The sequence below is a fragment of the Pleurodeles waltl genome, chromosome 4_1 (genome assembly GCF_031143425.1).
Source record: "Pleurodeles waltl isolate 20211129_DDA chromosome 4_1, aPleWal1.hap1.20221129, whole genome shotgun sequence".
Lineage (NCBI taxonomy): Eukaryota > Metazoa > Chordata > Amphibia > Caudata > Salamandridae > Pleurodeles > Pleurodeles waltl.
In genome coordinates, this window is record NC_090442.1 from 419,527,723 (window position 1) to 419,548,287 (window position 20,565).

General features: G+C 41.3%; 1 protein-coding gene across 2 annotated transcripts in view; it reads left to right on the forward strand.

Annotated features, from left to right (window-relative positions):
* The window catches only part of CDC123 (cell division cycle 123), a 161,242-nt gene that overhangs the window by 17,405 nt on the left and 123,272 nt on the right, over positions 1–20,565 (forward strand). For both annotated transcript variants that reach the window (XM_069228667.1, XM_069228668.1), the window contains exons 3-5: positions 189–249; positions 8,930–8,962; positions 17,516–17,611. In XM_069228667.1, the coding sequence (XP_069084768.1) occupies positions 189–249; positions 8,930–8,962; positions 17,516–17,611 (190 nt within the window). The remainder of the gene's footprint in view (positions 1–188; positions 250–8,929; positions 8,963–17,515; positions 17,612–20,565) is intronic.

Below are 20,565 nucleotides of genomic sequence, written 5' to 3' on the forward strand. Positions count from 1 at the left end.
CCTTTATTGTTGCAATTTTTCATGTGATGCTTGCTTGAACATATGTTCTTCATTCCCTAAATAATGTTTTTCCGAGGAGTTTAAGTATTTACGCTCTTTCTGAAATCATCATTTCCAGGATATCTAGAGGACAGAAGTTAGTATACTATTTTATCATTTTCTGATTATGTGATTTGTTTTGACTTTAGGCAGGATTCTCCACAGTGTTCCCAAGTAGACAATAACAGTAATGAAGATGACGAAGCACAGGTCGGTATAGCATTTAATGCTATTCTATATGGCTGCATGTGATTGAATGCTCCTGCATGATGTACTTGTCTAGCTCTCTTCTAAGCAAAAATGAAGTGTGAGATATGAGTGTCTCCTTTTGACAGTGGAGCTTATGCATATTTGTAAGCTGCATTGATTGGTTTCAAATTAATCCCTCTTAGGTTCAGAATACATTTAGAATGAACTATTATTTTTGCGATTTAATTGAGCTCCCTGGGAGTAAACAGAAAATGCATATTCCTAATGTTAATATGTTTGAGAGAAAATGTGTTTTCAGTTTTAAGCCACAGGTATGTTATGTGTTTTGCTATGAGATTTCTTGTGTAGTTGGTAATGCATAAAAATGGAAAGGTTTGTAGTTTTCTTCATCTTAAATGTCTCTGATCAGGTGGGAACATAAGTATTGTTATGGAAATCCCAGAAATGACCATAGAAGTAGGAGACCGCAGGTGGCAACTTGGGCTGTTAATCTTTACACTCTTTTTCCTGTGTAGGGTGTTTACCTGATCTTTGAGAGTCAAACTGTTGGCTTCTGGTATGCTACGGATCACTAGGCCTATTGCCTGTAATCACACACCATGAAAATGACACCTACTAAGTTAAATCTTATCTACATCTAGAGTAACAATGTCAGTTAATCTCTTGATATAAAATGGCCCCTCATAACAATATTCACTCCTATCACCATGGACAAACTCGTCCTGCACGCTTTTACCCTTTGCTCCCAATAACAGCAACTGCACAAGTTTTAACCGTATCTCAAATTGTGAATTATGTGGCCATTAATTAAAAAGCAAGTCCGGCTCCACTCGTACCACCTGCACATTTTAAAGCTTAAATAACCCTCTTCTCCAGTCAGCTACAACACCTCATCAGCTCCTTCTCCTCACCTGAACCCATGTCTTTATCCTTCTAACAGTTGGACGTCATCCTTCTAGAATGCTCTTTATCCCTCTGGCCTTAAGAACTATCCACCTAATCCCAACCCAACTCACGTTCCAAACTCCCTGAACTCATTCTGACCCCTTGCTTTTAAGTTTGAGCTTCTGATCATTGCAGAGCAGTGAGGCAGTGACACTTAAGTACTTTGACACATAAATGCTCACAGGTGATACGTTTTCTCCCCTTATTCTCCTGCCCTTATTGCCATCCATCACAATTGACCACATCATCATTCTTTAAAACTGTAAAACTGTGAGCTTCTGTTGCTCTGCTCTATTCTTTATCTTCTTTCCTTACTGACCAAAACCGTGTAGTCCATACCCCACCTTCCATTTTTTTAGTCTGTGTCTTGAAACATATTTGATGGTGTTTAACAGGACTCTGCGCTTTCCACCAACATCTTTACATATGTCTTCGTGGCTTCCTGATATACTCATTGAGCTTCATTTAAAACGCCTATTGCGACCTTCCCCTGTAAGAAGGCCCATCAGGTCTTGACGGTGTTCCAGAGTTGGATGCATCATTACCAGCTGAATCAAACCACTTAGTCGGATTGTAGTATTTGTGTTGCACAAATGTAGCCAAAAGGCAGTGGACATGATCAAAGATGAAGTAGACTATTACTGTCTGACGGTGTAGTGTTCTTTAAATGTCTGTCTTCATCTCTTATCTAAATTGGAGAGGGTTGAGGCAGATACAGGGATATGCTGTTTGATCATGTGTGCAAAGATAGAGAAGGCATATTGTCATTTTCCTACCTTTTTGCATTTCTTCATCTCCAAATTGGTGGTGTCTGGCTGCTAATTTGCTGAGAGCCACTGGAGAGGTGAGGTTGTCCAACAACTAGTCAGGGTTGCGGGTTGTATTGACTTTGTAGATGGTGCAGCTGATTTTGAAGGAGATGCAGACCATCAAGGGGAACCTGTGGAGTTCCATCAGGATAGGGCGATGTGGTCCTATTTCTGATTTATTTCAATGCAGTCTATCTCTTTAGTGGAAAATAAAGTAGTTCCAGCAGCAGATTGATAATAGCAAGCATGTTTCTTCTTTTATACCCATATCTGCTCATAGAATCCCACGATTATCCTTCAAAGCACTATGTTTTGCAAATCTCCCTGTCCTACTCAGCACCGCTTCCTATGAAAGTTTTTTATATCTAACCCTCCTTCATCAAACCTCTGTCTAGAGAAGCTCTCATCCATTTTCACCATTGACCGTGCCTCCCTCACTAACGGCATTTTCCCAGAAGCTCTCAATACAGGCCAGATTCTCCTACTTCTGGAGAAATTCACTCCACCCTGATACCTCCTCAGCTACTGACCCATCACTCGCCTGCCCTTCATTGATTGACCTGATTATTGAAAAACCAGTCTACGCTCAATTCTGGGAATTTATTAGGAACAACAAGTAAGAAACAAAACATACCTGGCCATGAATCTTCATGGCTTCGAACCCCAACTTTCACTGAAATTTGTGAAATTTGTCAATTAAATTTAACCTGGACTCTAGCCTTACCATCATAGCAACCATTGGCAACAAAAATAAAGATTGGCTTAGTACCAGCTCTCTCTTCTTAAGAAAGTTGTTGGACCTGGCCCTTTTTGCAGGGTCATCCCCAAACATTTTTCTTCCTTCCTCCCATTTTTTCTGACCAGTTTTTGTTGGCTTTAGGACTCTGGCACTTTACCACTGCTAACCAGTACAAAAGTGCATATGCTCTCTAAATAAATTGTGTTGGTGATTTGGTTTATCCCTGATTGGAATATTTGAATTACTAGTAAGTCCCTAGTAAAGTGCACTAGAGATGCCGAAGGCCTGTTAATCAAATGCTACTTGTGGGCCTGCAGCACTGGTTGTGTAACCCACATGAGTAGCCCTGTAAACTTGGCTCAGACTTGCTACTGCAGTCAGTGTGTGCAGTTTTAAACTTCCAATTCGACCTGGCAAGTGTACCCACTTGCCATGCCTAAATGATCCCCTTTTTATACATGTAAGACACCCCTAAGTTAGGCCCTAGGTAGCCCCATGGGCAGGGTGCAGTGTGTGTTAAAGGTGGGACATGTATTGATGTGTTTTACTAACATGATGTCCTAATAGGGAAATACTGCCAAATTCAGTTTTCACTGTTGCAAGGCCTATCCCTCTCATTGGTTAACATAGGGGGCTGCCTTTAAATATATTTTAAGTGCAGTTTCCCTTTGGGAGCAGATGAAAAAATTGAGTTTGGTGTCTCTGAACTCACAATTTAAAAATATATCTTTTGGTAAAGTTGGTTTATAAATTGTCAGTTTGAGAATGCCACTTTTAGAAAGTGGTCATTTTCTTGCTTAAACGATTCTGTGACTCTGCCTGCTTGTCTATTCCCTGTTTGGTTCACACTGACAGTTGGGCTGATTGTGAATCCCCTCTAGACAGTGACAAAAAGGGAGCTGGGGTCTAGCCTTCATATCCTGATGGGCCATCTGAGCTAGAGTTGGGGGGAGGAGAGGTCACTTACACCTGAATGTGGTGCGCCTGCCCTCACACAATGCAGTCTCCAACCCCTTGGTGCAAGTCTGGAGCCAGGCCTCGGCAAAGCAGAATCTTGTGAACAACTGAGACTTTCTTTTGAAGTCTGCCTGTTTCAAAGGCAGAAAGGAGTTTAAGTAGTGGACCCAAAACCCCAGATTTTTTAGATTACTTCTGGAATCAAGAGAAACCTCTGCCACGGAGAAGAGCTGGAGGAAGACTACTGCCCCTTTGCCTGTGACTGTGCTTTGCTGCTTCTGCCTGAAAGAGGACAAAGACTGGACTTTGTGGTATATTCCTGCTTGTGAAGAATCTCCAAGGGCTTGTACTGAGCTTGCCTCCTGTTTCAAAGTCTCAGGGCCATCCAAGACTTCCTCTGCCAACACCTGGGGACTCTGCTGAGACTCCTGCCCTGCCAAGTGGTGCCCCTTTCAGTCCCTGGGCCCTTGAAGGGTGAAGTTGGCAGAACAAGGTCTGAAATCCACGCACAGAACACTGTGCGGGGAAACTTTAGACGAACCAGCTTCAACGTGGCTCAAAAATGCCAAGCCACCTGCTTTGCGGCTAAAATCGCCTTCCACCTGTATCACGGATGGGGGTTCGATGCATCGCGGCTGGAGCAATTACGCAACACCCCCTGGTGGTTGCTGATAACGAGACAAACCCAATGCAGCTCGGTTTTCTGACATTGTGCTACTGGATTTCTCGCACATCATCGCTTGGTGTCAAAAATCACCGCAATCCTGCTCGGATCTGAAGTGCCCGTCCGTAAATTGACACATCGCTCTCTTGCAGGAGAGAAAAACGACACGTCGCTGACCCAACCGGCGAAGAAACAACGCACTGCCTCACTTGCGAGTAAGGAATCAAAGCATTGCTGACTTTTCTGATGTGCACACACCCGTGTGGCTTTATTCTTGATGCAAACCAGGTACGTTGTGTAAAATCAACGTTTCATTGTTTTCTATAGAGTAAGACTTTTCTTCTGAAAAGTCATATCTTGACTTGTCTATGTTGGATTTTTTTTGTTGCTTTTGTCTGGTTTGATTTAGATAAATTCTGCCTATTTTTCTAAACTGTAGTGTTTTCACTGTATTACTGTATGTGTTGGTACAACTAATTTACACATTGCCTTTGAGATAAGCCTGACTGCTTGTACCAAGCTACCAAGGGGATGAGCAGGGGTTATCTTAAATATGTATCTCCATTGCCCTGACTAGAGTGAGGGTCCCTGCTTGGACAGAGTGCAAACTGACTGCCAACCAGAGACCCCATTTCTAACAAAGGTGAAACCTTTTATTCCAGAAAGCAGCTTCAGAATCACTGGTCGTGACCTCATGTCCTTGCGTCTGGATTGTAGTTATGCTGTGCTTAAAGCCTCCCAGACTCCGTATTGGCCCTCTTAAGAGCATCCTACTTGCCACAGCACGTCTTATACAGGGAATGAAGAAATATTATCACATCACTCCCATTCTGATGAAATTCCTTTGGCTTACTCTCTTTGGTGGCTCTCTGCACACTTGCAGCCAGGACACCATCAGATTGGAAACTAAGAAGCAACAAAACAATCAAGGCAGCAGGCTTTTCCATTTATGCATGCAAGATCATGATGGCCATATCCATCAAGGCTATCCCAGTGCTGGTCCAATATAGGATAAAGTTGAATACAAACTTTAAAGACAACTACATCACAGTTCAGTAACAGTACAGTAGTATTCCCAGAACCCAGCTAACTCTTCTCTCACTCAACTGTATTCTTTTGTTTGGCCAAAACAGCGCTCTGCCTATTTTTGGTGAGGCCCTGGTATACACCTACCACATTGAAACGTTTCCTGGATGCGATGTACTTTGGTGTTTAATGTGTCCTTGAGGTGAGGGGGAAGCTGAGGATAGGAGCTTTGTGTCCATCCAAATTTTAAATTAGAAGTGGTTGAACGAAGCCACTTTCTGGTAGGAAAAGTTTTACTTTCTTTCTGTGAAGTAAGTAATCAGTTGACCAACCAGAAAACTATAAGACCTGGAATACTTTTATTACAGACACCACATACTAGGGTTATGAGTGAGTGAGAGAGAGAGAGAGCTGGTACCTGGTGACCTTGGTTTTCTTGGTGATGTTCTGTCAGAGGGGGAGACTAGTGCCCAAGAGGAATACAAGTGTCTTGGTGTTGGATGAAAATTAAGGTTTACAACTATCGAGGTTCCTGTAGTTGAACCCAGTTGGCCTAATTGTTGCCACATGTTCTTCACAAATAGCAAGAATTCTGTTTTGGTGAAGTTGAGCTTTATAAGTGCTGTAAATCAGATCTTAATTAGTTGTTGGCAATGTTTCAGACATTGAGGGCCTGATTATGAGTTTGGCGGACAGTTTTACCCATCCGACAGGGAGGTTGCTGCCATAGTTACGAGTTTCCCGCTAGGTCGGCGGGCGGAAACCTGAGTTTCCACCCGCCGGTCTAGTCGGAAACACCCTACATCATTGTCTCCTGCTTGTAATCGAGCTGACGGCAATGCTGTAGGATGCAGGGTGCACCAGCACCCTTGCAATGTTCATTGTCTGCAAAGCTGACAGTGAACATTGCAAACGTGTTGGCCAGGGGGGCCCCTGCACTGCCCATGTCAAGTGCTTGGGCAGTGCAGGGACCCCCTGGGGCCCCCTGCACTTGTTCTCTGCCAGTCTTTTTATGGCAGTGTTACCACCATGAAATCGCTGGCAGAGAACGAAGTCGTAATCTGATTAGGACCTCCAGACCACCAGGGCAACTAATCCTGGCAGCGTTGGCGGTCCGACCGCGGCACAACTACCCTGGTCATAATGTGGCGCTCGGACAGCCACCGCAAGTCTGGTAGTCAAGTGACCGCCAGACTCCTAATGAGGGGCTGAATGTCTAGAGCAAAGATGACCTTCAACTAGAGTTGTGTGTCATAAGAATTCTAGTGTATTAGTCCCATTATTGGGGAGGAGAGTCCCAAAAGTAGAGGTTGAAGTGGAATAGTACAAGATGAAATCCCCTGGGACTCCGCAGATGTTGACGGTGGCCGTGCAAATTAACTGGTACCATTTAGATAGATAGGTGAACAATTGAAGTTTGTTGCCATTGAAGCCTATTCAAGACTTAGGGGTGCGGATAAGAGTGTAATGACCAGTGGTAATAAAGATAGCTGAGAGGGCCAGGAGTATATTTAACTGTGGTCAAGAGAGTGACCTTGATGAGTGGTAGATAGTTGTCTCCAAACTGCACTGTGATCTTAGGCCCAAAATGTATTTGTGAAGGAGGTGGTTGGTGCAAATGTGAATTTGGAGCCGAGTATAGACCCATAACTCTGAGCCTTTCAACAAACACTTCCCTCAGTGGAAAATCTTTGGCATCTGAGTGGATGCGGACTTCTTATTGGCTTCTCGTATGATTAAATGATTTGCTCTTACTCTATGCATCTGTACATGTTCTAAAGAACAATTTGAAGAAACAGGAACTCAGAATTATAATCTTCATTCCCACTGTACTCTCCTTTCTCTTTCTCCTTTGACTACTGCTCTTTGGATAGAAAAGCATTTTTTGTTTAAGATATTTGTTAGGTGTTGTTTAAAATGTGTTTGTAAGTGTGTGTCAGATGATGTGTTGTTTAGGCATAAAACGTTTGTTTTTCTTCCAGGTGAGTTGAAGTAAGTATTCTGTTTCTGTCCCTAGTCTGTTTGTATTTTTCTTAAAGATTACGATGAGGTAATGGGGGTACCTTTCTCCACATATATGCATGGACAGTTTTTTTTCTTTTCAGATGGATCATACTTGCAGTTAGTCATAGTCATTGGTGAGCGGGTTGTGCATTGAGCAAGGCAGGAGAAAGCATGCCAGAAGGACATTTCATTTCTTGTGAGAGACATTTTTAATAGGGCAGTTCTTAATTGAAATGCGTGGATGACCATAATTGTCTGAGAAAAATAATTTCAAACAACAGTAGCAGCCCAAATGTCCAAATGAACATGGGCATGAAGCATAACCTTATGACATTAAACTCATTTAGACATATATTGACATGAACCAGGGGAATCCAGTATAGAGTCAATCAAATCAATAAAATCATTAGTTGAACAGAATAATTCTATTATGAGCAAATCCCAACGCAAATAACTTGAAAAGTCAGCCACTATGCATAACTTTTCATCCAAACCAAAAATCACAACAGGAACTATGGAAATATCCACAGTCGAGTGAATAGTGGAAGAGGTGTTCAACAGAATCCCAAGTGAAAGAAACCATAACCAAGAAAAATAAAAGGAGTGACAGATTGTGGATGAAACTGTATTTTGGTATAAGTCAAAGGACCACCAAATCAAATAAATACAATTTGAAGCACCAGAGGAATTTTCTGGAATGTTTCTACTATCTTAGGTCTGTCTTTGAATTGTGCCACTGATGCTTCGACCCTGTGTTGGATGTTAGAATCTAATCAGGACTAGGAATGTCTTGGGCATGGTCAAGGTCTGTGGAGGGCCTAGAAACCAAATAGGATGCAAGGCCAAGCTCCTGGTGTTATGAGATAAGGAGGGGTATCAAGGGAAGTGTGAGATGTATATCTAAAGATCTAAAGTGTAACTCTGCCTTCCTGGGTTCAGTGATGTGCAGTGATTATTTAGAAATTTCCTTGGAAGTGACCCAGGATGGCAGATAGTCTTGTTTTGTTTTACATTGTAGATGAGCTGCATGCTCCATTGATATTAAGATGTAAAGAGTTTTTGAGCATTGAAAAGGAGGATGTGAGTGAACATAGAAGCTTTTAACAGAACAACATTATTATTCAGAGTTCTTTAAAAGAATGCTTCTCTGGATTAGAAATTATAAAAAAATAAAAAAAGGTCATAAGTAATGCCATCCTCTGTTGCTGTGTTAAAATCCAGATTCTCTTAAAATGCCCTTGGAGAAATGGAATTTATTGCAGATGTTATGGAACATCACAGAATACTTTAGTAGGTTGTCACTCGTTTGGGTGCATCATTTATTTATACATTGGATATACCTCGTACATTACTTATTGAATGATTGGGGAGTTGTTGGCACTTTAGATGAAATGTGATGGGAAGGTCATGTGGGTGAAACAAGCGCTTATTGGATGTCCTGCACACACTAACCTTGCAAAATATTAATGCAGTATTTTCAGAGTTGCAAAATAAGTTGTCCGCTATTCACAAACATCTTTCCTTTTTTTAATTTAGTGGTCAGATGATGAAAACACTACCACACTCACGGTAAGGCTACTTTGAACTCTTGGTATTCTATCAAGTAAATGACTCCATTCCCCTCTAATTAACATTTGATATTGTGATCCTTTTCGCATAGAACTGCAAGTGTTCCCTACAGTATTTTTGAAAATGTAACAGTTTGTATTTATCTTTCTTTAATTTAACTTTTTTTCTTTTTTTGAGAGGTGTAATGAATCACAATATAGGTCCCTATTATATATTATAAAAACTACTGGCTGTTATCAGTAGGTAATTATAGTTAGGAACTAGTTTCCATAGAAAAAGTGTTTTTTGACTTGACTGTATCTTTGGCGCCATTTGACCAATCCTCATGAAATTGTCCAAAGAAAGTGTCAAGTTGGGTCTTGTTGTGCATAGAAAGTTTTGGAGTGATCCGACAAGCGGGCTGAGAAAAAGGGAGGCGGGGGGGGGTTAAATAAAAAAAAGTGTGTCTCATGTTAATTTCCATAGACTCTTTAGACATGCCTGCAGCCCAAACTGCTGGACGGAATTACACCAAATTTGGCAGAAAGGTAGCTTTTGGTCTGCAGATCATGCTTTTTTTTTATTGGTTGTAAATCTGTTCAGTAGTTTTTGAAATATTAAAGGAAATCCAAAATTGAAGCGCAACTATTTTGCGAATAGTCCCAGTCTTGTGCTGAGATTTGATTGGCTGTTAACATTTCAACCAAGAAGTGTTGGCAGCCATTTTGGGGCTATGCTTCAGGCGAATCCCAAAAAGAAAATGGGAAAAAAAAGGGCAAAATACGGTTACCCTAGCCTTGGTCCAGGGGGTCTCCCGGGTCCCTGCCAGGAGAAAAAAGGATATTCTCAAATTTTGCCATGAATTTAAGTAAAATAGCAAGTGCGGCCTTCTGTGCTTTCTTTTAATATTGCACCTGGGTGGGCCAGGTCTCAGGGGCATTCTCATCATATAAAGAAGGGGGTGGTGCATGGGGCCCCTCTCCCATGGCTCATTAAAGCCCCAGGGAGGACCACCACCACCCTGGAGCTACAGAATACAAAGAAAAGGGGGGGGAATCCCATCCCCCAGTGCCACATTTAGTTTTTTTTTAAAAGGCAAGGGCACCCCTCCCTGAGCCTGTGAAGGCCCTTAGATCCCCATCCACCAGGGCCAGCTCAAATACTGTCCCGGGAGCCCACCCCCGAGACACAGTAGTTTCTCTGCCCACAAGAGCACGGGAAGGGAAACATGTCTACTCCTATCGGACAGGAGCAGACTTTTGTTTCCCTGCCAGTACTCCTGCAGGCTGAGAATAGCAGTTTGCTTACGCCTGGCGGGAGCAAATTTAAACAGCTGCTCCAGCTGGACTGGAGCAATGCTGACTCCGGCAGTGCCCAAGATGGGTGCATGCTGGGACTGTGGAGCCCTGAGTCTACCCCCATGAACCCCAGTGTATCGTTTAGTGGGTGTCTGCGGTGGGCACTAAGGCACTCACCCAGAAGCATTTCAGGCCTGTAGAGATGGGGTCCCCATGGCCACTGTAGGGCTCCCCTTTATTAAAATATAATATGCCTGTTGGGATGGGGTCCATAGTGGATCAGGAGAGGGGTCTTGCGCCCCTCCCCTTAACATTGTTTTGGCCCTAGGGAGTTGTGATCCCCAAGGCTTTTAGTGGCTTGGGAGGGGGGCTGCTGCCCCTCCTCTTAATTTAAAGATAAAGAAAAAAAAGCCCTAGAGGATGGGGATAACTGAGGCCTCTATAGGCTTGGGGGGAGGCTTTTTTTCTTTTTCTTTTTTTTTTTTTCCCAGTAAGTATAAACCTTGGAGGAGTAGCTGAGACCAAGAGACACCTGTGATTAAAAACCACAGAATGGCTGTAAAAAAAAAAAAAAGAGGGTGGAAAATAAGATTCAAGAGGGTACAAAGAGGAACACTTACGGTTGGTCCTCCACAGTTCAACAGAACTGATGGCACAAGTAGCAGGGATCGCCACTGTAGCGGTGTATGGCATGCAGTACAGTGCATAACATGGGTGACAATCTCAGTCTCAGTTATTATAGGCACGGTTTCCGGTATTATCAGTTTAATGAATTCAACACAAGTCTGCATCAACAATGCATTAATTGAACATATGAAAGTTCAGGACCAGAAACTGTCTGTGATAAGATGGAAGGAGGTGGTCACTCTACGCACAATCCAGGAAACTCCAAGGTAAAACAGCAGCATCTAACATGCTTTGTATTACGGAATCAGAAGTAGATGATCACGTTGTAAAAGGTGTGGATGCCAAGGGGATGGATGGAATCTGGCATGAAAGGGACAAGTGGCAAACCTGCTGGGTCTGGTAAGATGTACAGAAGCATAGGCTGTGCCTGTCCATAGCAAAGAGGGGATGGTGTTGGTCTCCCATTCATCTGACTGCACAAGGCCTTTCTATGTACCTCACATATGATTGACATTGCCCTAGTAATAATGGCTTACCAGAGGTTACCTTATATGTACCGGACTCCTTTACCTCTGCTGATTCTTCGGAAGTCCTCCTGACATCTAACTGCCTCTGTTCCAGTCCAGTGACCTGTAAGAAGTTCACCTGGCATGTGACTGGCTCTTCCCTACCAGCCTTACAGAGATGCTGTGCCTGCCTCTCAGAGGCATACCTTGCCTGTGTTTGGCTTTCTCCAGTTCTGCCGGCCTTTCAGATAAATGCCTGACATGTAACTGTGTGTTATTATACCTTTCAGGCTTTTAAATGCATGTTTGACATATGTAGGATGAATACTGACTTTTTAGAGACCTGTGTGATGTATGGCACAGGTCATACCCCTGTTGGTCTTTGAAAAGGGTCTTCTGAATGCGAGGCGCGCTTTTCCACTTGTCGGAGTCCTACCTGACATATGATTGACTCAGCCTGTTGACTTTTCAGAGGCACAGGCTTGTCTGGTAATCTCCCACTCACCCGAAGACAAATCAACAAACTATAAGGGCAGATGCACAAAACACACTCAAGCTTACCTGAGTGGACTTGGTTTCACTACTAGTGCTTTAGTGAAATCTCAACATGCCTAGTACAATTGCAACCCTTCATACCGTATATGTCAATCTTCAGCAACTGGTTGATTGCAACGGTAATTTATAACACAACCAATTGAATGTCCATCTGGATGTCCTTTATTGTGCAGTGTATATCTGCCAGTTAGTCTTTTTTTTGCATATCATTTGAATATGATATAGTAGTGTCTTATAATCATCCTGAAAAGCACATGTATGTTGCCACATAATTGAAAAGCCTCTGACTTCCCATGCAAGCCAGTGTTTTATTAAAGAGTTTGTGCCTAAGATACAAGTGGCAGGTGGAGTGTGGACCTATACACCATTTACAAAGCCATCACAATAGATACCCTACACAAATTAGGGTTCACATTCAATTACCAGAAATCTCACCTTCAACCAGCACAAATTCAACCTTATCTAGGAGCAATTTTGAACACTCAGTCAGCATTAGCCTATCCAAATCCAAGCATTTCACAATCTCATATCCCAATTGCAGGTCAATGAAAATGACACAGTAAGGTTTGTCATGAGAATATTGGGAATGATAGCATCATGCATAGCAATAATGCCCAATGCACGTCTAAACATGAGACCACTGCAAAAATGTCTCTCGCAACAATGGTCTCAGGCACAGGGTCAATTACAGGATCTATTGTTGTTGGACAGCCAAACTTAAAAATCTCTGCAGTGGTGGAATCATACCAACTTATCAAAAGGGCGGCCATTTAATGACCCTGTGCTACAGACCATAATCACCACAGATGCATCAGTGACAGGTTGGGGAGCCCATCTCCACAATCTTACACTACAGGGTGAATGTGACTCAATCCAGCAAACTTAACACATAATCCACTTGGAATTGCTGGCAGTGTTCTTAGCCATTAAAGCATTCCAACCACAGATCATACACAAAACAGTCTTAATAAGGGCAGACAACATGACAACAATGTAATATCTGCTTAAACAGGGGGACACACTCATCCCAATTTTCTCTTCTAGCACAAACAATTTGGAAATGGGCAATTCACAATCACATTCACCTGCTGGCGGAATACATCGCAGGGATACACAACCAGCTGGCGAACCTCTTAAGCAGGACGCAGCAATAAATACACAAACGGGAGATTCACCCACAAGTAATTCAATATTACTTTCAGATGTGAGGAACACCAAACATAGACCTTTTAGCAACAAGCCAAAACGCAAAATGCCAAAACTTTGTGTCCAGATACCCACACCCTCAATCCACGGGCAATGGTCTATGGATCAAGTTGGTCAGGGATATTTGCTTACACTTTTCCCCCTCTCCCATTAATTCCATTTCTGGTAAACATCTGTCACTCTTCCCTCGCTATGATACTCATAGCTCCCACATGGGCACGTTTACATTGGTACACAACACTAGTGGATCTGTCGGTAGTACCACATCACAAGCTCCCAAACAAACCAGACCTATTAACTCAAAACAAGGGTCAGATCAGGCATCCCAATCCTAGCATGCTCAACCTGGCGATTTGGCTCCTTAGGTCATAGAATTTGGATATCTACAGCTTCCATCAGAATGTATGGACATTCTAAAACAAGCACATAAACCTACAACTAGGCAGTGCAACGCAAATAACTGAAAACGTTTTGTATATTACTGCCACCCTAAAAACATTGATGCACTTTAAGCATCAGTACAGGATATTGTATGTTATTTGCTTCATTTACAGAAAGCAAATCTTGCATATTCATCTATTAAAATTCATTTAAAAGCAATATCAGCCTACCTCCAAAACAGACAACATACCTTTCTGTTTAGAATTCCTGTCATAAAAACTTTTATGGAAGGTCTTAAAGTTATTCCACCTACAGCATAGAATCTTAACATGGTGCTCACAAGACTTATGGGTCCACCATTTGAACTCCTGTATTGTTGCGCTCTTCAGCTTCTCTCATGGAAGGTTGCTTTCCTGGTAGCAATTACTTCATTAAGAAGAGTAAGTGAAATTCAAGCATTCACTTTAGAAGAACCCTTCTTCCAAGTACACAAACACAAAATAGTACTTGGGACAAATCAATTTTTTTTACCCAAAGTGGTTTCACCATTTCACATTAATCAGTCAGTGGAATTGGCAGTCTTCTTTCCACAGCCAGATTCAGTTGCTGAAAGAGCTCTCCACACTCTTGATCTCGAAGAGCTCTCATGTATTATATAGACAGAACGAAAGACTTTAGAAAATCTAAACAACTTTTTGTGACTTTCCAAAGCCTCATAAGGGTAATCCTATTTCCAAACAAGGATTGGCCAGATGGCTAGTAAAGTGTATTCAAACTTGCTATCTTGAAGCTAAAAGGCAACTATTAGCAACTCCTAAAGCACATTCTACTAGAAAGAAAGGAGCTTCAATAGCATTTTTGGGAAATATACCAATGGCAGTCATATGCAAAGCAGCCTCATGGTTCACACCACACACATTTACTCGACAAAAAACAAATGTTGGTCAAGCAGCACTTATTTAGGAGAAGGACTGCTTTTCGGCCTATGCACAGCATGTGTATCTGCAGCTGCACATGGCATTGTACGGAAAATGTCTCTTACCCAGTGTACATATGTTAGTGGCATGTAGTGCTGCAGATTCACATGCACCCGCCCTCCTCCCAGGAAGCCTGTAGCCGTTGTAGTGCTTTATGATGTGGATATGTATATACGTTGCATGGACATCTTCTTTACTTTATATATATATATATATATATATATGTATATATATTTATTTGTACATATACAATTCTTCACTCCTTACTTCACCCTTCTGTGGGAAAACAATCTAACAAAGGACTCGCTGCCCATGCGCACTATCACTGAGAGGAGGAGACACTCTATCTTGTGACTCGAAAAAACTTTCTTTGAAAAAAAACAACTTGTAACTCCGAGCCCAACACTAGATGGCGATATATACACTGCATATGAATCTGCAGCACTACATGCCACAAACAGATGTACACTGGGTAAGTGACATTCCAGGATAAGATTTAACAGTACCAAATCTTGGCCTAACTCTGCTCTGACCATCCTCCAGCAGTTCCCACAGTCAAAAGTAGGAACAGCAGTGACTAGAGATGGGTGAAATATTCTGTTCCGCCTTACCTTAATTTTGGCAACTCCGCATTTCTCTTGCAACGTGGAGATCCGGCCAAAGGCCACTAATCGCCACATGGTGGAAATTGTTTCTCATACGTGGCTCCAGAACGGTAAGTTGGTGAGCGCGAGTGAGATTTAATATCTCTAAGTGAGCTTTCTGGTCGCTAGGAGAACATCCTGCAAGATTTTTCTAACACGGGTGGTCACCACTTTTCTCAGTTAGAAGGCTGCTGCTAGAGTAGAAAATCGAGTAGTTGAGCCCTTTGGTGCTGTGTGGTGCCGTTCCCACACATTTTGCAGCACGCAGCTCCACGGAATCTTGCTGAGTTTTTATGTAACTCTACAGAGTCAGATTCCGCAAATTCTGCCCACCCCTAGTAGTGACAGAAGCTTAGCAGATTTAGTCCCACATCCAGCTTCTTCTATATCCTTCCACAGGACATCCCTACCAGGTTCATGCTGGTATGAAAAAAACTGAAGATGTACATACTCTGGAGTCTTTACTTGCCTCTGCTGGCATAGTCCTTCGGCCTTCTGAAATGTATGACTTCTATGCAGTAATTTAATGTTTAGGACCTGCAGGCACCCATGTTAAGGTGTCACAATACATCCATCTACCCGACTGATGCCTGTTACAGGTTTGCGGTGTGTGATGTGGAAGCGGTTTAAACTGAAACATATGTTGGTGTCAAAGGTATTGTGGATTTTCTGTGCTTGACAGATTATAGCAAAACTATCTTGCGTCATTTCAAGGACAATATTTAATTTTAGCCTAGAATATAGCTAGGTGACTTCCCACCCAGTTCCTGTTATATCTATGGGTTACAATATTTGCCATGTGGCTAGAATGATAGTAACAGCAAAGCTGTATCCACCATCTCAGCCTGGATGCAACAGGTTTATTAAAAAAAACAAAAAAAACACTGCAGAATGTTATAAAAATCAAATTAACATAAAAAGTATTCAACAGAAGACTGCAATTTAGAGCAAAAAATACATTGTACAAAGGAATCTGAAAAAAATCGATGTGTCTAGAGCTTGCTCTATCAGTCTTTCATTAATGAAATACCCCAGCCCGCCTTCTCTGATGATGCATTTTTCTGTACATTAGCCCACTTGTCTCTTGAGGCCAGAAGAAAACTCCACATTCTATCTTGACGCTTGAGTGAGCAGAATAGAAGCCAACATGTCATTAAGGAAACTGCAGTATAATTTGTTCTCTAATCGGTTGTGGCTGAATAGTACCCTTGATATGGAGAAGAACTTGTAGGTATCCAATTGTATACCATCTGAACAGACCAAAAAGCCAAGTAGTTGAGGAAGCATCCTATGGCCTTTCAGTCAGTGGAAGCCTAATCAAAATTGAAGTGGTACTATGCACCAGAATGGTAACTTGCAATAAACCATAATTACATTATTGCCCTGCATAAGTTAACAAAGTAATGCACACTTTTATAATAAATGTTTGCTGTTTAAGATGGTTGGTTAACTAATGTGTCAAAAACTGTCATAAATACATTTTCTATTTTTTTTAAGGCTGTTATGAATGTTTCTAATTCTGTCTTTACGTTATTGGCTTTTTATCAGGTAGCTATTTAGGAGTTTGTTTTTTGTCTACCTTCACCTTTGCTCTAGTGACAAAGGGTTGACACATTTGAAAAGCCTGATACTTGTAAAAGATAAGATGGAAAGTTAAAGTGTCTCTCGAATAACAGCAAAAGTCCTCAAACTTTCTACTACTATAACACCAAGTAAGAAAACACAACCTGCCCACCGACCTCTTTTTCCAATCTACATATAAACAAAAAAACGCTTTAAAAATACAACAGTTGCTTGGAGTCTCGATTACCTCTTTCACACCCTGTCCTCATCTTTCACCAGCACTTGAATCCGAGTCACCCCCTTTCTCACCAGTGTGTGATTAGATACCCAAGCCACTCATTGTCCCAGACACCAAGTCTACTGGAAATACATGGAAACGCCCATGCTGCACCCATACTTTTCACTGCATTCCTTTCTCCAATGTGGGTTAGAGATGCAACTTTACTTCGTCCTGAAGTCTGCCATAGAGAAAGTTTGCAAATGTCACCCACAACTTTCACCATGAAGAATTTTCCTTTAAGCCGTAACTGGGTCTGAAAAGGTAGATCTTGAATTGTGCAATTTAAAGCATCCCATGAGGAGTAGACTACCTCGTTCAGTTCTACAACATACTCCATTGAGTGCCTTAAAGCTAAGAGTGAATAGATGCAGTCTTTCAGCTTTTCTTTTGTTATGCCCTTCTCTCTAACCAGCACAGGTTATTGTGTCTGCTATTTTACCTAAGATTTGAATTAAAAATTGAGTGGTCCAAAAAGTTGTATTTAAAGAACATAGCATTTTTTTTATATCAGTGAATATGTTTGTGTTATTTTCACAGGCTCCAGAATTTCCTGATTTTGCCCTGAAGGTCCAAGAAGCAATCAACTCTCTCGGAGGCAGCGTTTTTCCTAAACTTAATTGGAGTTCTCCAAGGGTAGGGCTTCATATTCCATGATTAATGTTTGTGCTGTAATTCCATCTATTGTGTAGATGTAAGGTGCATATACGTTTTAAATTACAAATAATTAAAAAGAATGTACAGTTCTTCTAGAACTTTGTATTCATCTATGTTAGTTCAGCATAACATGAATGAAAGTCCTTATTTCTGCTTGGGAACTGTGGGATATAGAATGCTGAGGTACGATGAGACCCAGCAGGAGTTTTCATTGCTATTACATACACTTCTCTTATTTCCTTTCTGAAGAAAAACCTATCCTGCCAAGCCTGTGTGCTATTTGTGCTCTGGTACTGAAAAATACTATTTTGATCCATACAAAGATGACATTTCTGACCAGGCATCGACGTCATGTTTGCCTTCTAGACAGACCCAGAAACATACAGGATAACAGATATCACACATATTCCTCCTGTTCAGATATGCAACCAGGCAGACAAAACTTCACACCTCTTAGAACACCCTATTATGCTATGCACAAGATACTCTGTGAGAGGTGGAGCTTGGCTTGAGAAAAATGCAGTTATGATGTGAGCAAGGTAAGCCCCTGAAAAGTATTGTGTGTGTTGAGGAGATTGCTCTTCTTTTGTTTGTAAGGTACCTCATCAAAGAGGTTGAATTGGGGGGCAGTTAAGCAAATGTGTTTGGTTGTATTGGTTGCTATGTTGTGTGTGCAAAATATCCTGTGACTGGGCTTAAGTAAAGGGTATTTTTATGGCCTTTTCAGTTGAGTTTTGGCTACAAAATATCCTGCATGAGTTTAAGTTGAGCCAGTGTGTGAAATATCTGTTTATGTATGAATACAAAAAACTTGGGGTGTATGGTTTGAGCACATGGAGTGTTCTCTATTGAGTTGAGTTCTCAGTTTTCATTGATGAAGCAAGAGCTATCTTATTCTGTTGGTTGAGCATGGGTTGATGGTTACCTTCTTTATGGCCGTATTCACACAGTACCTTGTGGTTTGGGTGAGCGTTGGTTGATGGACTTTGGTTGGAACACACCCTTTTTTGTGAGTTAAATATAGGGTTGGAAATTATACTCCTGGTTAGGAAGTAGGTTGTCCCTCCTTGTGAAGTATGTAGTTAACAACGAACTGTTTTAAAGGAAGCCAAGTTGCCTGACTGGGTTGTAGTTTTCTTCATTAATAACATAAGCATGTTAATAAGATGTAAGTTCTGTGATGTTCAATGTATAGATAACATTATCAATATTGGTTGGAGTGGTCAGTCATAAAGTCTGCCCCTTGTTTTCTTTCCCTGTGGAAAGGGTGGATGTGCTTCTTGTTGTATGTCTTATGTTCTGTAAAGGGTATGCATTGTATTGTTTGTTTTCTAAAATATGGTGATTTTTCCTCTTGTGTGCTCCTTGTTGCATCTTTTCAACCTAGCAGCCATGATATCCTCTTAAACTTTGCAGTTAAGATGCCTAGGACTTGGTGGTGTCACTATGAGTAGGATAAGCAGAGAGGTTGTCCTTCTCCTGGCTTTGTGTCCTTATCCTGATCTGTAATTAATAAATTAGAAGATATTTTATACTTCCTGCGTCCTTACTTGAAAATATTGAGATTAACTTCCCTCCCTAAATCCTTTGTAGTAAAATTCTTTGTGGTGTCCTCTTATTGATTTTGTAATGTTAACCTTTGCTGTGACTATTCTACCTGATAGTCTCATCAGACATTGCGCGTGCCATTGACATCTTTAAATTATTTTAGTCCCTGTCCCTCTACTTCCCTCTGCCAAGAGGAAGGTAAAATGAAGATTCTGTCAAGGCAGGTGAAAATGGTAATACTTAATCCAAGGAAGCTAATTTTAAAAATGCTCAAACCAGAATCTAACCCATCAACTGCCTTGCATGACATTCTCTTGACATTCTAACTTATCATTTAAAGATTCTTCAGAAATGGCACACCCCTTCTTAAAGCATCTACATGTTTTTGTTAATTTGATATGGAACGAAACAAATGGGTTTTGAACATAAATGCTTTTTCATGATACATAGTTTATTTTGATGGTTGGGGAGAACACACATAATCTGCAGTTTTTGCAAATTGTGATTACTTAGAACAAAGAAAAAGCAGAGGAAACTGCTTAGTCATATGTTGTACATTCAAAGAAATAATTTACATTTGAAAGTCCTCATTTGAGGATAGGTGGGAAATTATTTCCAGTTTGATTCATTCCTGTTCTGAAGGCTACTGTTTTAGGGGTAGGCTTTAAAAGTGGACTTAAAATCCTCTACATATGGTTTAGAACGGTGGTTTTTAACCTTTTGACTTATGTGTACCCCCGCCTCACTGAATCATAACTGTGAACCAGGAACCTCACTTAGTTATTATTGGAAGCTGGGGGATCCCTGGCCTAAGCAATGTTTGATTTGAACCTCAGAACTATACCCAAAAATACAAAAACAAGCTTAAACCATACAAATTCTTAAATATCGAAATCATGTGTTAAAGTCACAGTTACACGTAGAAAACATTTTCACAGTTACAACTTTCCTTCTTTATTTTATATACTTAATACATTTAAATTTTTGTAATATTCTTCAATTGTGTAAAACTGTTGGGGACCCCTGTGCAGGCCTTGTGTACCGCCAGGGATCCTCCTCAGACCGCAGGGTAAGAACCACTGGTTCGTACATATATACATATATTTTCTTTGCTGGTCACGGAAGTGTGGGGGAGTTGAGTGGGAATATAATAGAGGGGGGGGGACTTTACAGGGGTCTTTCATACTATGTTGGAAATATTGATAATGTCAATGCTTTTAATCAATAAATGGGTTGAGATTTAGGATAAGGCCCATGTGAGTCTCAATAGATGGCTGCCCTGTGCAAATAAATAAAACCTTCACCGGGCAAATCTCAGTGTCAAAACCATAAACATTTGTTCAAATTTAAGTCATTATATAAGACACAAAGTAGTTAGATGCAAA